The sequence below is a fragment of the Gadus macrocephalus genome, chromosome 8 (genome assembly GCF_031168955.1).
Source record: "Gadus macrocephalus chromosome 8, ASM3116895v1".
In the NCBI taxonomy this organism is placed as follows: Eukaryota; Metazoa; Chordata; class Actinopteri; order Gadiformes; family Gadidae; genus Gadus; species Gadus macrocephalus.
Window position 1 is genome coordinate 1,575,077 of NC_082389.1, and position 16,726 is coordinate 1,591,802.

General features: G+C 40.2%; 1 protein-coding gene across 1 annotated transcript; it reads right to left on the minus strand.

The window, feature by feature from the left end:
• Positions 1 to 5,831: 5,831 nt before the first annotated feature.
• On the minus strand, positions 5,832 to 11,582 carry LOC132462438 (putative ferric-chelate reductase 1). Its single transcript, XM_060057982.1, has 6 exons — positions 11,188 to 11,582; positions 10,714 to 10,834; positions 9,705 to 9,914; positions 9,203 to 9,310; positions 8,654 to 8,795; positions 5,832 to 6,252 (listed from the first exon to the last, which is right to left on the minus strand). The coding sequence occupies exons 2-6, from the start codon at positions 10,816 to 10,818 to the stop codon at positions 6,200 to 6,202; spliced, it is 618 nt and encodes a 205-aa protein (XP_059913965.1). The 5' UTR covers positions 10,819 to 10,834; positions 11,188 to 11,582; the 3' UTR covers positions 5,832 to 6,199.
• Positions 11,583 to 16,726: the final 5,144 nt, after the last annotated feature.

Here is a 16,726-nt window from a genome sequence, read left to right on the forward strand (position 1 = left end):
GATTGTGCAATTTCACAATCATTGCCATCATTTAAATCTTCTTTATTTTTGTTAAATTGTGTTGTATGTATGCTCTTTATTAGCATGTACTATAATCAACCATACATGTATTGTTGCGACTATTATAGTTATTTCAGGAGTATGAATGAATGAGATCAAATATAAAAAGTATGTTTTTATATGTATGTTGCTATGTTAGACCTACAATTTACAAATGATTTGATGTAAAGTCATGATCTGGTCATATGCTTTTATGAGTTTGTATTGTAAAATAATAACAAAAAAAATAATCTTCCAAAATGAGTAACAATGAAGTGATGTATGAGGTAGATTAGCGATACATACCTCAGAACTGGTCCTCATTTCTCAGAAGAGGCAACTTTCCCCTTTCCTGCAAGGGCTCGACCAATCCGAATGCAGCATCCCAGGTTCAGGTGGCATTCCGTTCCGTCGGAACTCAGTGTGTAGTCAGTCTGACAGCTCCTGGTATTATTGCGTGACGATGTCTGTAAGGTGTATTGTTAGTTATCCTTGTGACATAGTGTTGCTCTCTGTTATTGTGGTGTGAGGATGTGTGTAAAATGCATTGCTGGTGTCTGTTTGTGATGTACAGCTTTGTGGAAAATAATTCCAAACAAGGACAATAACAGTTACTAGCTTACTCACCGTGTGCTATGTATGTAATGGCTCAATACAACTAGAAATGTCTAATCAGCTAACCACGGCTCATTGAGAAATAGTGTTAACGCAAACTAGCTTTAGTTGCTCGCTGAATCAAAATTCATTAGGATGCTAAAGCTTATATGCCACAGGTAAACAAGGCAAGTTTAGTGATATAGCGCCAGTCAAACATAAGGACGTACATGAAATAAACTAATGATGTCAGGTGACACCAATTGCTTCATTTCTGTCAGGAGAAGTACGCTTTCCGTTGTTCATTTGACAATAACTTGAATTGACTGAACTTGTGGACATTGAGTCTTAGCTCATTTTAATGGCATGGATATAGTGATAGCAAGAATGGAGTTTAATCACAGAACTTGATGGCAGTTGCTTTCTGTTTAGAGCACAATCTCATTCTCAATTGCATCAATTAATTGAACTATCATTTTATACATCCTATGCCATTGGGCATTCAAGTCAACCAGTTTCATCAGGTATCACTTCTTTAGCCATTAAAAAAAGGCAAACTTTATCAAACTCTCTCGTCAGGTGCAGGCTAAAGACCAGTTAGGTAGACTGTACAAGGTATTAATAACACCCCTGAGCTACTGTGTCTCCATCTTTCTGTCTTTCTGTCTCCCTGACTGTCTGACCATGTGTCTGTGCGTCCATTGAAAGCATCTCTCTAAATTGGGCACCGATTTGCACCATATCTTCTCAGTATGGTGGCAATAACACACTCATTACATTTTCATGTAATTAAAATGAAACTAGCAAAGGATAAGTGTAGTATTATCAACCATCAATTGATTTTAACCCTAACTATTATTAATATTATCTTAACTTAATAATAATTAGTCCATAAATAAGAACATTTTTTGGAGTGAAACATTATTATTTTTAAGAATGATTAAATTGTTATGTAGGCCTAACCATGGACTTATCCGTAAAATGGAAACAAAATTGATTTATTGTACAATGTAATAATGTTTAAAACATCCTTCTCAGAACTGGAATGTTTAAGTTCCCAGAATACACCACTTCCCTCCAGTAATTGCTCATCAATCGGAATGCAACATCCGCTTGCATGTTGGCAATGCTAGCATCATCAGTGATGCGTGAGGTAGGCCTAATGGGCCTATAGAAAAGGCAAGTCAAGGAAGGCAAAGGGCAAGGCCAGTGCTTTATAAAGGAAGAAATCCCATGAAATAAACGATGGCTGGCAGGTGACAACATTTGGTTCATTTCTGACAGGAGAAATTAGCTATTTCTTTCTTCATTATACAAGAATACATTAAATAACTGTAATCATGGTGTCCTGTCTGGGATCCATCAGAACATTGATCCGTATCTGATGTTAATTGAGGGGACATGGAAATGGGAATAACGCAATTTCCATTAATGATCACTTGACGCATTGGAAAAAGAAATCATAAATAAAGTACCATATGTATGTCATCATAAAGTGATTTCCACACATGGGAGGGTTGCTGTCCACACTTGCTGTTCAAACCACAATGTCCTTCTGAGTTATCATCAAAGTGGCATGCATGCATCGCGCCATACTTATGATCCGGTCCGTCAGGTATCACTTGTATTGACCATCATTGCTATGCTGATGACACGGAGATCTATGTATCGCTATCACCAAATGACTATCGGCCCATAGATCTGCTGTGCCAGTGCATTGAGCAAGTCAAGGACTGGATGTGCCGAAATATCCTTCAAACTAAATGAGGACAAAACCGAGATAATTGTATTTGGTGCTAAAACGGAAAGGCTTAAAGTGACACAACACCTTCACTCTCTGTTCCGGAAAACCTCAATCAAAGCCAGAAATCTAGGGGTTATCATGGATTCAGATTTACATTTCGACATATCAAATCAGTTACAAAATCTGCATATTATCACCTTAAAAATGTAGTAAGACTTAGAGGGCTCATGTCCACCGAAGACTTACAAAAACTCGTACATGCTTTTATCACTTTTAAGCTTGATTACTGCAATGGTCTCCTTACAGGTCTCCCAAAAATGTTTCTTCCATCGTTACATTGGCTTCCTGTAGGTCAGAGAATTGATTTTAAAATCATGTTACTAACCTATAAATCCCTGCATGGTTTAGGGCCAAAATATTTAACAGATATGCTTCCACTCCATAAGCCTTCTAGAACACTAAGATCTTCTGAGACCAATCTGTTAATTATCCCCAGAGTAAACACGAAACATGGGAAAGCAGGATTTAGTTACTATCCAACAAATAGCTGGAATTACCTCCCTGAGGATCTAGCCTTAAAAAAAGGCAAATTCCTTCCAATCTGGCTGACTGTCTGTCCGAGTGTCCGTGTGTCCATCAATAGGGTATCTCACAAAGTCGGGCACAGATTTGCACCAGAGTTGCTTGGTATCGGTTATGGGTAGGGGTGGGCAGATTGATCCAGACACATCTAGTTTTTGAAGATGAATTCTAGCGTCAGTAGGATCAATAGCATGTGTTTCAGATTCTCTTTTCTAAGTTCTCTCCCTTTCCCAAAGAGTAAAACTCCCTTTGCAAACAACATTTTATTGTCATCTCACAGGCACCGCAAGTTGTGTTGGAAAGCTGTTAAAAGACTATATTATACTTATACTTGAATCAAAAGCTATTATGCGGAACGGGCGGATCATAAGCTCATCTCTTTAAGGCTATAGTTGAAATGTTCTGTTCAGGGGGGACATTGCGACATGGCTCCATACCTTACTGAAGCCTCAAAATGTTGACAGACTTGTTATAATGACTGTGGTTCACATTTTATGAAACATAGCCATCCCTCTCATCTTACGCACGAAGACCAGACAAAGAGAAACTTGTTTAAAGGTTGTTGAGGTAAGAGAATAGGTTCAGTGTCTGATTCATGATGCTGTTGCATTTAAGCTAAAATCAGGAGTGTTCTCTTGCTGTGTCCAAATTTGATATTTTCTGTTGCAGTTCCTTTTGCATGGAATAAATTACTGCAATCAACGTTTCGATTGAAAACGTTGATTGACGTTGTGATTCTCATTTGATCAAGAATCGCGCAACCCTACAGTGACGTTTTACTCTAATCAAAAGCATATTCTTTCCACATATAGTTGCTTGGTGGTGAAGTTGTACTGTGAATAGGTGGAAGGCACATAGAGGTAGTAGGGCTATTTTTAAGTTCTCCACAATAAAGAGTGTATGTTTCAGTTTTTTGCCCTAATTTGTCCTGTGTTTTAACATCCATTCAGTTGAAAGCAAATGGCTTGCTACATACATGCTTCAGTTGGGAATCAAACCTCGGTGTCACAGCTGGCAGGTTGACATGATCGACTACCATTCACCTTTTAATGTTTGCTAACCTTTGGCATAACTTCACATTCACCGGCAGAATATATGCAATGTTTGTAAAGGGTCAATGACCATTGATGTCAGACTTGCTCCGATCACGTAGTCTTCTCTTGCATGTCCTATGGCCTTCTGGTGTCATTAACCTGTCACTGGAAAGGTTAATACATGATGACGCTTCATGGACAAACAGCTTACTGGGCGGAGTTCTGTGTTCTTAAGACTGGATTCTGTAATTGGTCTTCTACTGTCTGTAGTTGATGCTTTAAATTGATCTATAGTGTGCGTTCACACTATTGATCCAAAGCAAAGCGAATATACTACCCGCATGTTCACCAAAGTACCCAGGTTTGAGTGTTTTCAAGCATATTCGAGGAGAAGGGTCTCTCTTGTGAACAACAACGTAGCTTCCCGCCAATTCCCTCCCAACCATGGCCGAGATACTTGCTGTGGAAGTACCAGAGATGTCATGGGTTATAATATCATCCGGATATATCACACTTCGGCCTTGATATTATATGTGTAGCGTAGTATACGCTACACGTGAACCTCCTAAGATGGCACAATTTGATTAGTTCGCTATCTCGGGATATTGGGCAATGTCCCATGATTGAGATCTCAAACTCAGGATATTGTTTTCATTGCAGAATGTCCCGCTTTGCAAGTGTTTCAGAGGAAAAAATTCAAGAAATTCAACAAAATGCTATCCCTAAAAACACATAAGAGCAACACAATATGGTCTTCACGTTTTCAAAGGTAAAATGTGCTTATTATTTATAAAACAGCAAGTAAAAAAATGAATTTAATGGAGAGCGCTCGTGAAGGTCATCTCTTCACGCTAATAAAAACAAATAAACCGCTAATAAATACTAATAAATCCCGGCAAAAAGTTTTATTTTGTTTACTTTTGGAGTATTCATATGTAGTATATACTAAAACAATTATTCACCTCAGGCTCCGTGAACAGTGTATCGCGTGCGAGGGCAATATGAGTTTCTGTTTGATTGTTTCTGTGTTAAATGTAATGGGGAGAGTGAGTATGGCAACAAAAAAAGAAATTATCCACAAATTAATTAAAATGTTTATAACAGGTAACAGGTACAAATAAAGTAAAAAAAAAGAAAAGAAAAAACAAGAAGAAAAGAAAAAAGCTCAAAATAAAGCTTATTTTTTCAATGACACGTAAATGACAAGCATTTTGTAATAAATGAGTGGAGAAACATAACAAACTACAAAATGCAATTCCTGCAGAAAATGCTTTGAGTGTTGTAGTGCAAAATCAGGATGAAACTGTTTTAGTAAAGCCACTTAATTTAAGACGTAAAGAAATGTTAAACGGTTTATATCAATGAAAAGAGTCTAAATGGAGTAAACAATGTAAACCAAGAATGTAAATAGTGAATACATTTGAGATAAAAGAACGAATAGCTGAGCAGTTCCGATAAAGTGTGTGTGTGTGTGTGTGTGTGTGTGTGTGTGTGTGTGTGTGTGTGTGTGTGTGTGTGTGTGTGTGTGTGTGTGTGTGCGTGCGTGCGTGTGTGTGTGTGTGTGTGTGTGTGTGTGTGTGATCTTTCATGTGACACGTTTGTGTAGATAGCATGACGTTAAAAATATCATTTTCAAGCATGTTGTTAGCATTGAGCTTCTGCCGGGAGTACACCGGATATGTAGCAATCGCCTAGCCTCTAGACATATAAACAGGGGTCCCCATACACACAAACACCTGATACCTAACATTCATATTTCCAATTGATTAATCATTTTAGTGTAAAAAGTGTAGAAATAAATAACGTAACCGTTTTAGCTTGATATTTTGTCAAATGAACACCTTTACAGCAAAATCACGAGAATACAGCACAAAGCGAGCCCAGGGGAACTTCATCTTGGCCAGAGGCAGAAAGACGATCTGAATTAGTGACTTTCACATATTTCTATGCATGTCAAGGGTACATAGTCAAATTGTCCACATTTTTCGGTGCTATATTTTTACATTGTTTTAATTATGTATTTTTTATTCTACTACGGTCCCACACTGGCTGCTCAGCCCTTCCACATTTTCCTCCCTGGGAACATGTACTTACTTTACCATCTTATCTTAACTATTGCTAAGATGAACCTTTGTGTGTTAATATATTCCGAGCAACAACGGTTTCTATTGTGTTCCTCCCGGGGCGATGTCTCGGTGGTCTTGGTTCACATCCTCCGCAGAGCGAACCAGGTGAGGAAACTCCAGAGCAGCAGAGAGGCTGAGGGGGGGGGGGGGAAGAGACATCACACCTTTATACTTATTCGACTTTTGAGTTGAGTTATTATTTTCTTCCGTCCGGAAATAAATTGTTGGACTCCTCTCACGATTACAAACCATATATAAATGCAATTCATACCAAACCATGTGCATGTTCAACTGCCATTTGAGGAAATGGTTAATGGTAAACGTCAGGATCTGTGTTTCTGTTGCTATACCTGATGGCTGAGGAGTGGATCCCATTGACAAGGGACATACGTCACCTACACCAGTAGGCCTACTGTCTGGCTCTAGCCCATTGATCCTTCGCACTAACCCCAATCACTCGCATCTTCCCCTCTTTCGGTGGCAATGTCCAAACTCGCTTGATAGGGAAGACTATATTGTTTATGAAGGGTATTATAAAAGGGGATGTGCACTACAGCCCATTAGATTATAATTTATCACAACACAAAAACTCTGTAAGCCGTTGTGGAATGTGTGGGGAGGATGGCTGGTTAGGAGGTGTCATATTACACCACCAGGTGTGAGTGTGATCAGCGGTTACAAGACGTTTTGAAAACCGGCCTCTTCTGACATCACAAGTTGGCCTGTGTCAACCTAGATGTGTGATAGATGGATCAGTCTACCAGCCTAGCTAGTGGACATTAGCAAATGTTGCTCATCTATCGTACATCTAGGTGGACACGCCCCCACCGATTTTCAGAACGGCTTGTAACGACTGATCACACTCCCCTTTAAGCAGCCTCACCCGACCTGACACAGACTGGCTAGGGTTGGGTCAGGCTGCACACCTTCGGTGTATTCAATGGGCCCAGGTTAACTTACACACTCAGGAGATCTCTGACGAACCAGTTCTGAACAGCTGCCCAGACTGTTACCATTCAACCTACGCTGCAAAAATAGGGTTTAGGCATCAGCATCAGCAGTGTCACTTTTCACTCCCCCACCCCAGTTTCCCTGATGTCCTCTTACAGTTCTGTCCATATGTTCCTTGCTGTTTAAATAATTAAAGAACAGATTGAAATGTTACCTGTGTAGAGCCACACATCGTAGTTTATAATGTAGCTTATTTAGAGAGAGCTGCTGTGCATCCTTGGGTAAAGTGCAGAAATAAGAGCAGCTCAATAGGCTTTGCTGCTCTTACGATGCATTATGGGTATTACGTTTAGTGCAGCGGAGAGGGGAACCAGATTGGAGCACGCCTACAAAATGTTGTTCAAATGGGCTATAGCGCTTCAGAGGGAACACGTGAGCGACGTCAGACACGGCGGGAGTGTATCCCTGCGTGTGGGCGACGGTTGGTCATGCATTATGTGTTTCCCTTCCCCGACCAAAAGGCACAGTCCATGGAGCAGTTTTCACCCTCACCTGATGAGGAGAAGCTTCCGGATATGTTCTGAATGCTCGTCATACTGGTCTGCATTGTGGCGTTAGTCACGGGCGTTTTGGTGTAAATCATTGGTGCTGGTGTGGTTGTGTTGTTATCCGCTGGCGTTGTGTTGCTATCCGCTGGCGTTGTGTTGCTATCCGCTGGCGTTGTGTTGCTATCCGCTGGTGTGGTTGTGGAGTTTTCCACTGGTGTTGTTGTGTTATTCACTGGTGTTGTTGTGTTATTCACTGGTGTTGTTGAGTTATCCGTGGTCACTGTGATGTTATCCGTGGTCACTGTGATGTTATCCGTGGTCACTGTGATGTTATCAGTAGTCACTGTGATGTTATCCGTGGTCACTGTGATGTTATCAGTAGTCACTGTGATGTTATCCGTGGTCACTGTGATGTTATCAGTAGTCACTGTGATGTTATCAGTAGTCACTGTGATGTTATCCGTAGTCACTGTGATGTTAACTACTGTCACCGTTGTGTTATCCGAGGTCACTGTTGTGTTATCGATGGTCACCGTTGTGTTATCCGTGGTCACTGTGATGTTATCAGTAGTCACTGTGATGTTATCCGTGGTCACTGTGATGTTATCCGTGGTCACTGTGATGTTATCAGTAGTCACTGTGATGTTATCAGTAGTCACTGTGATGTTATCCGTGGTCACTGTGATGTTATCCGTGGTCACTGTGATGTTATCAGTAGTCACTGTGATGTTATCCGTGGTCACTGTGATGTTAACTACTGTCACCGTTGTGTTATCCGAGGTCACTGTGTTGTTATCCACATTCACTGTGATGTTATCCTTCATCAGTGTCCCATTGTTGGTTAGATTGGCCAAGTCCTGCGGACCTTCCATCCTGACAAGGCTGAAGGGGCCCGGCTTATCTGTAGAGAGACGAGTGTCAATGTTATTGATTTGTGTGTGAGTGTGCGTGTGCGTGTGCGTGTGCGTGTGTGTGTGTGTGTGCGTGCGTGCGTGCGTGTGTGTGTGTGTGTGTGTCAGCACCAAGTGAACTTACTGCCATTGATCACTCCTGTTCCAAGTTCGACAATGAAGGTGGAGACATGACGGCCTCCTGTTGCCATGGCGTTGACGTTGGGGACGGTGAAACTACACTGGACCATCCTCCCAGTCAGCTGACCCTGGATGTCCTCCACTGGCTGCACACGGGAGAAACCCAAGGTCTTACTACGCATTTAGATATTTGTTGATATTTTTCATATTTTGGTATACCTCATTACGCTATAATATAAGATAACATACCGTTATTAATATTCAAACACATAAGGAATCAAACAGTGGCCGTTATCTGTGTCTTCTGAGACTGAGAGATCGGTCTGCAAGAATTCTGACATTAATCAAAGAATTCTGACTTTAATCTCCGAACTCATACAAAAATTCACATAAGGCCCTAGTCCCCTTTCCGTAACTATGAGAGACGACGAGCAACAAAAGTTGAATCCTAATATATCACAGTCAACACCACAGTTAAACCCCCTAGCTCATGGGCTATACGTCTACGGTCAGGGGGGTCAAAGTGAACCCAGAGGAAGCTCGCGGGGCACACCGTCTCGCTGAGCGTCAGAACGCCGTCACTGGCTCTGTTGTTGCGCTTGGCCGTGAAGAATTGGAATGACCCGTTTGTTTGGCCGCAGACAAACACCGTTGTGGTTCCCTGGAAATGGAACAAAACAACCGGGCTGCACGTTAAGCCACAGTGTCCTGTTACAGTGCAGGTAAACAAGTACTATGCAATAATCCTTGTAAAAACATGCAACAGCATTTGCCTATTATGTGATGATGTTATGCATGTAACTATACAGCGTGGTTGGGTTTAGCAGTTAAGGCTAGCAAAAGGCAAAACACGCTAGAGTTAGACTGCTCCATGGGGCTGTTAATGACATGCTGTGAGAGGTTATTCATTGCTTCTATACTCAGTTTTTTGTGTGTGTGGGTAAGTTTATCTTTGTGGTGTGTGTGCGTGCGTTTGTGTGCGCATGCATGTGTGCATGAAGGTGTGTGTGTGTGTGTTTATGCACGTGTCCATGAACATGTGTGTGCGTGCAAACCTCCGGTTGATCGGCGTTGAGTCCCAGGGCTACGTATTGGTTGGACTCTCCGCTCAGCCTGAGCGTGATGCTCAGGCTGCTGCCGTTGGAGGCTTCCACGAGGCCGGCCGTTACGGAGCCAAAGAGACAGCTACCTGCCGCTGGGTCGCAGCCCTCGGGGTCCTCCAAGCAGAGCTTAGTGTTTCCACAACCGGTCCGCGTGACGTTTACCTGCTGGAAGTCGTGTGGGTCAATAAGTCATCTGTCACATTTTAATTAGCACTGCAAATATTTCAACGTGGGCTTAGGCAGATAGACCTACATAATTAGGGCATTTAGCAGACGCTTTTATCCTAAGCGACACACCGACGGCAGAGTCAACCATGCAAGGCGACAGCCAGCTCGTCAGGAGCAGTTATATATTGATGTGGCCCAGTTCTATAAATATTGACACAAAGGCGACACAAAAAAGCTGAGCTCATTAAGATAAGTATGGGTCTGTGTTATTTATGATACCCTTGAGCTACCCTCCTGATATACCTCTGCGATGAAGGCCTATAGCAGGGCTGCCATTTACAAGAAAAGTTTGGAGTGAGATTCTGTGGGTCTGGGGCGGAACGACCCAAACTTTTGCTAGAAATGGCGACCCATCACCCAACCAAATTGTAATTGAAACTTTGATCGATCTGTTGAACGTGAATCAAATGAATTTGTACGTTTAAGTCACCCACACTCCTTTAATGTAAGTGTGTTTGGAATTTGACCAATATATTGGAATTTGAACATTATATCTATTTTAGAATAGATTTATATTGGGTAGTAAGGGGGCCCATAACAATTATTTTATCGTGCCATTGATGACCTATGTACGCCACTGTTAACTTGCCATATCTTATGAGGAAGAAAATAAATTGACAGTTATTTAGTTGACTTCCAAAATCCATGTTAGCTATGAGGTCACGGAGGTACCTCACTATTTTTCAAACCCTCGCTACGGCCCCAAACGTCAGCCCCAACGATCAGACCGTACCCTGGTACCGTTGGCGAACTGCAGATGGGACGTCGCGTGTATGCTGGGTGCCAGGCACCCAATCAGGGAAACCACCAGGAACAGAAGCTGGGCCATCTTTAACATGTCTCAAAGCAGCCCTCTGTCAAAGTAAAAAATTATAATAATAATAATGCAATGAAAATCCATAAAAAAAAGGTTTGATTGTAGATATATTATTACTATGTAACTACTATTATTTACAATTACATAATTCCTTACAAACAATTTGGATAATTTGACTATTATAGAATATTAGAATATCCTAATTTAGGCCTATATGTCTTGTCTGGCAAATTTGTTTTCATTTGTTATTTCAATTGTAATACTGTTTGAAACATAGATGGCCTCTGCCTTTAACTGCTCACCATGCAGGCCTACCATATGTTACAAGATAAGTTTGATTGGTAAAACAATACAGAATATATCCGTTTTGGCTCATTCTTGTCGACTTACCTGTACAGTGTAACAACTAAAAAGCTGTCCAGGTGAATAAAATGATTTAAGTCCGTTCCTCTGATCTCAATGAATCCACAGGTTACTGCTTAATGCAGCAGGCATCGGAGTGGGAATGTTCTATCCCTCACAATCCCCAAGTCCCACTGTTTACATAAGGATGAACATGCCTGTGTGTATTGTATGTGTGTTTGTGTGTATGTGGGTGTTTTCTCATGCACAAAACGAGTAGGTACACTAGGATTCAATATTTATTTTGTTGTTGTAAATGTATTCTTTGTTTTTCTACCCCATAGATTATAGCAGGTGAATTCTAGAGTAACACAATACATTTAGATTTACTTATAATTTATTGTGTACACTATCTAAACTTTTTATATTATTATTATTATCATCATCATCGTTATTATTAGGGCACTATTATACTGCACGCATATGCTGTCATCAGTGGGCAATAGGCTCAATCATCATCAATCATCAATAAAACTCGATGAATCTTCAAAATAAAACGTCATAATGTAAACAAATGTGTGAAGTTTGCTAACAGTCTTTCTGCTTCATTACGTGCAAAATAAGCATCAGCCCTCTGTAGCAACTTTATAATTTCTATTGACTGTTTATTTAAATTTGTTAAGGTACGGCCACACTGAACGCGTTACGCACGCAAGATTATGCGCCTAACGCGCTCAGTGTGGCCGTACCTTTAGAAATGTTAATTAACAGTTGAAGGCTACCGAAGCCAAATATTGACACAAAAACCTTGAGTTGCCAACCGGACAGCAGCCTCTAGAACAGGGATCTCAAACTCGCGGCCCGGGGGCCAATTGAGGCCTGCAGGATGTAATATTGTGGGCCCCTACTTGACATCAAAGTTTAGTGTTAGTGTGGACCGCGCGTTGTTGTCAAACGCACATTTTTGCTGAGACGCTTGCCACACTTTTTTATCACTTGTGATAGGGTGACCAGATGTCTTGGTTTTGCCGGGACAGTCACAATTTTGAGTTGCGTGTCCTGAGTCCCGACAAAAGCCAAAGGACGCTAAAATGTCCCGGTTTCCACCAACCACTATGAAATGTCCCCTGTTGAAAGCGCTTACATAGCCAACGTGATCTAATGATAGCCCGATCATTAACTTAGATTGAGTCAGTTGTGCTCCTTTTTTCTGTGGAATATTTGATGTGGCCCAGCCTGACCCAGACTCTACCTCCAGCTGCCCCCAAGTTAGTTGAGTTTGAGACCCCTGCTCTAGAACCAGAAGCTCAAGATGAAACCAAAACTTAATTTAGTTTGCTTATTGTGCAAATCTAGCATTTCATAATTGAATGCTCTATTTGGTGAGGACTAGAGCTTTATCACTATCGAACTCGTTTCGTTTGGTTCTGGAGGTATCACTGGATTAAAGCCTGTCCGTTTATAAAATAAAATAAAAAAATGTGAATTTTTGTTATAAATAGATATACAAATATTAAGTAGTACCAGAGACATGAACTTTGAAGGGTTTGATACCCGAGTTCTGTCTTGGTTAGAGTCCTTGAATCTGGGACTCAAACCTAAAGTTCCTTTAGGTCGGGTTGGAGTTCCGACGATGGTACCAGAGAGACTGGTACCATCTAAAATGTTTTTTTAACTTTGCCTTTATTTTCTATCTATTTTACTATTTTTTTGTGTATGTTTTCGTTGACTTATCTATTACTTTATTTTATTGTATGACAATGTTTACATGTGAAGCACTTTGAGTCTGCTTTGTGTATGAAAAGTGCTACATAAATAAAGTGGCCTTGCCTTGCCCTGCCTTGTCACCCGCAAGTGTTTTAAATGTGTCATTACCAGGGAAGTGGGGGTGCTTAGGGTGCTGCAGCACCCCCCCCTGGCGGCCTCTGGCTGTAACTGCAAGTGAGAAGGTTTTCTTAACAAATCAATACTTTTTTTTTTTTTTTTAATAATTTTATCATACATGATTTTTCATTTAATTATTGACATCCACCCTTTTTATGATATTTATCATATTATCATTTCATTTTATTTAGAACATTGTCTGAGTAGGCTGACGTAGGCTATGACGCACAACGCAGAACTGTCGATAGCTGAATATCGTACTATGCTGATTTTACATAAGCATGTTGGTGTTCAACATCTGTTGTAGTGAACATTCTAAAACTGGTGTAAAATGTTGCTGCCATATTAATAGACACGTTGAATTTTATCGTTATGATTCTGGAATCCTGCACGTAAACTGGTTGGCAAAAAAAGAGCAAAGACGGACGGTTCACTTGACGAAGAAACCGTAATTTTCCTCATATCAGACAACTCGTAACTCTGGATGAAAATAAAGGCTTTCTTTTATTGTCACTCTCCTTTTAAACCTTTAGAAATAACCTCTTGAATCCTTGTTATAACGCTGTGTATAATCCCGGACCGCAACAGCTTGTCGGCATGTTGTTAGTGCGTGAAATTCAGCCCAGTATCAGCCGAGTTGACTCTAATTTCCACATTGTTTACTTGCTGACGTTTGTGAATAACAGTGGCTAGTTGGCAGAACTCTTTTTACACACAGTAGAGTGTTTATCAGAGCGGAGCCCTGAATGTTGCGCAGCATTTATTATGACGTCATTATATAGACTCTCTCTCAGCACCCCCCCCCCCCCCTTGGACTGACTTCCCGCGTCCCTGGTGTTACCCCCTATGTTTTATTCGATACTTTTCAACAGTGTTACCCCTTATGGGTTTTTCATGACCACAGATAAAAAACGATAGTTTTTTTTACGTTTCATTTGATAAAAACGACAGTGTTACCCCTTGTGTTTTTTTCATGACGACCGATAAAAATCAACAGTGTTACCCCTTATGTTTTTTTTCATGACGACCAATAAAAAAAGGAACAGTGTTACCCCTTATGTTTTTATTCATGACGACCAATAAAAAACAACAGTGTTACCCCTTATGTTTTTTTTCATGACGACCAAAAAAATCAACAGTGTTACCCCCTTTATGTTTTTTTTCATGACGACCAATAAAAAACAACAATGTTACCCCTTATCTTTTTTTTCATGACGACCAAAAAAAAAACACAGTGTTACCCCTTATGTTTTTTTTCACGACGACCAATAAAAAAAGGAACAGTGTTACCCCTTATGTTTCATTTGATAAAAACGACAGTGTTACCCCTCATGTTTCATTTGATAAAAACGACAGTGTTACACTGTCGTTTTTTATTGGTCGTCATGAAAAAAAACATAAGGGGTAACACTGTCGTTTTTATTGGTCGTCATGAAAAAAAACATAAGGGGTAAGACTGCTGTTTTTTATTGGTCGTCATGATGAAATAAACATAAGGGGTAACACTGTCGATATTTATCAAATAAAACATAGGGGGTAACACTTTTGTTTTTCTTTGGTCGTCATGAAAAAAAACACAAGGGGTAACACTGTCGTTTTTTATTGGTCGTCATGAAAAAAAACGACAGTGTTACCCCTTGTTTTTTTCATGATGACTGATAAAAAACGACAGTGTTACCCCTTATATTTTATTTGACAAAGACAACAGTGTTACCCCTTATGTTTTTTTTCATGACGACCAATAAAAAACAACAGTGTTACCCCTTATGTTTTCTTTCATGACGACCAATAAAAAACAACAGTGTTACCCCTTATTGTTTTTTTCATGACGACCAAAGAAAACGCCTCCCATAAAAAACATCATCATCAAATAAAATGAACAATAAAATGAAGTACTAAAATTAATTAGATGTGTAAGAGAAAATAAAGGCAGAGTTGAAATAGGAAAGTGCCCTAACCAAAGTCTTCATTGTAGCCAATATATCAAGCCATTGTAGGAGCTTCAAAGATTGGCCCGTTGCTTGGAGTTTTTGTTATCGTGCATTTTTGTAGCCGTTTTTGTAAAGAGTATGGGGTGTGTATGTTTTTAGTGATGCCATATTGTTCCTGTAAAAGTTGAAACTGGTTTAGCGGGCGTTCTGTAGAAGTGGCCGACAATAATGGGTCAACCAATCATTTTGTTTGACTTGGATTAAACGAAACTGCAGTAATGACCAGGGACGCGGGAAGTCAGTCCGAGGGGGGGGTGCTGAGAGAGAATCTATATAATGACGTCATAATAAATGCTGCGCAACATCCGTTGTTTACAGAGACGAGATGAGGGGTGACGTCACATTCAGGGCTCCGCTCTGATAAACACTCTACTGGTGTGTAAAAAGAGTTCTGCCAACTAGCCATTGTTATTCACAAACGTTAGCAAATAAACAATGTGGAAATTAGAGTCAACTCGGCTGATACTGGGCTGAATTTCACACACTAACAACATGCCGACAAGCTGTTGCGGTCTGGGATTATACACAGCGTTATAACAAGGATTCAGGAGGTTATTTCTAAAGGTTTACAAAGGAAAGTGACAATAATAGAAAGCCTTAATTTTCATCCAGACTTACGAGTTGTCTGATATGAGGAAGGTGACGATTTCTCCCCTTATGTTTCATTTGATAAAAACGACAGTGTTACCCCTCATGTTTCATTTGATAAAAATGACAGTGTTACCCCTTGTGTTCTTTTTCATGACGACCAAAGAAAAACAACAGTGTCACCCCCTATGTTTTATTTGATAAATATCGACAGTGTTTTCCCCTTATATTTATTTCATGACGGCCGATAAAAAACGACAGAGTTACCCCTCATGTTTTTTCCATGTTGACCAATAAAATACGACAGTGGCCCTGTCGACATTTTTGCAAGGATCGGAACATGAGCTGTTTAGAGTGTTAACCTCCGAACTTAACAATGCACCATCAAGACACCGGTTAAAGTCATCACAAAGGTTATACTTGACTTTATAATTCGCATGAAATAGAGATAAGAAACTTCCAACAGAGGTCATCAACCGGACTTGAACCCCGGTCTCCAGGGGGTTAGGTAGAGTGCACCCCACTGCACCACTGAGGCGATGACAATACACAATAATCAATCATTAATAAAGAGGATATACATGACATTAAAATGTATGTGTGTATTTCTATTATTTCCCTTATGTTTTTTTCAAGACGACAAATAATAAACAGTGTCACCCCTTATGTTTTTTTTCATGACGACCAAAAAAAACAACAGTGTTACCCCCTTTATGTTTTTTTTCATGACGACCAATAAAAAACGACAGTGTTCCCCCTTATGTTTTTTTTCATGACGACCAATAAAAAACAACAGTGTTACCCCTTAGGTTTTTTTTCATGACGACCAATAAAAAACAACAGTGTTACCCCTTATGTTTTTTTTCATGACGACCAATAAAAAACAACAGTGTTACCCCTTATGTTTTTTTTCATGACGACCAATAAAAAACAACAGTGTTACCCAGGGACGCGGGAAGCGGGGGTGCTTAGGGTGCTGCAGCGGCCCCTGGCTGTAACTGCAAGTGAGAAAGTTTTCTGAACAAATCAATACTTTTTTTTTGTTGCATAATTTTATCATACAACATGATTTTTCATTAAATTATTGACATCCACCCTTTTTATGATATTTATCATATTATCGG

Coding starts and splice junctions, on each gene's coding strand:
- LOC132462438 (XM_060057982.1), bottom strand. CDS start 10,818: ATGTTAAAGATGGCCCAGCTTCTGTTCCTGGTGGTTTCCCTGATTGGG. Junction 9,311..9,704: donor TCAACGCCGATCAACCGGAG/GTTTGCACGCAC, acceptor TTCCATTTCCAG/GGAACCACAACGGTGTTTGT. Junction 8,796..9,202: donor TTCTGACGCTCAGCGAGACG/GTGTGCCCCGCG, acceptor TCCCGTGTGCAG/CCAGTGGAGGACATCCAGGG.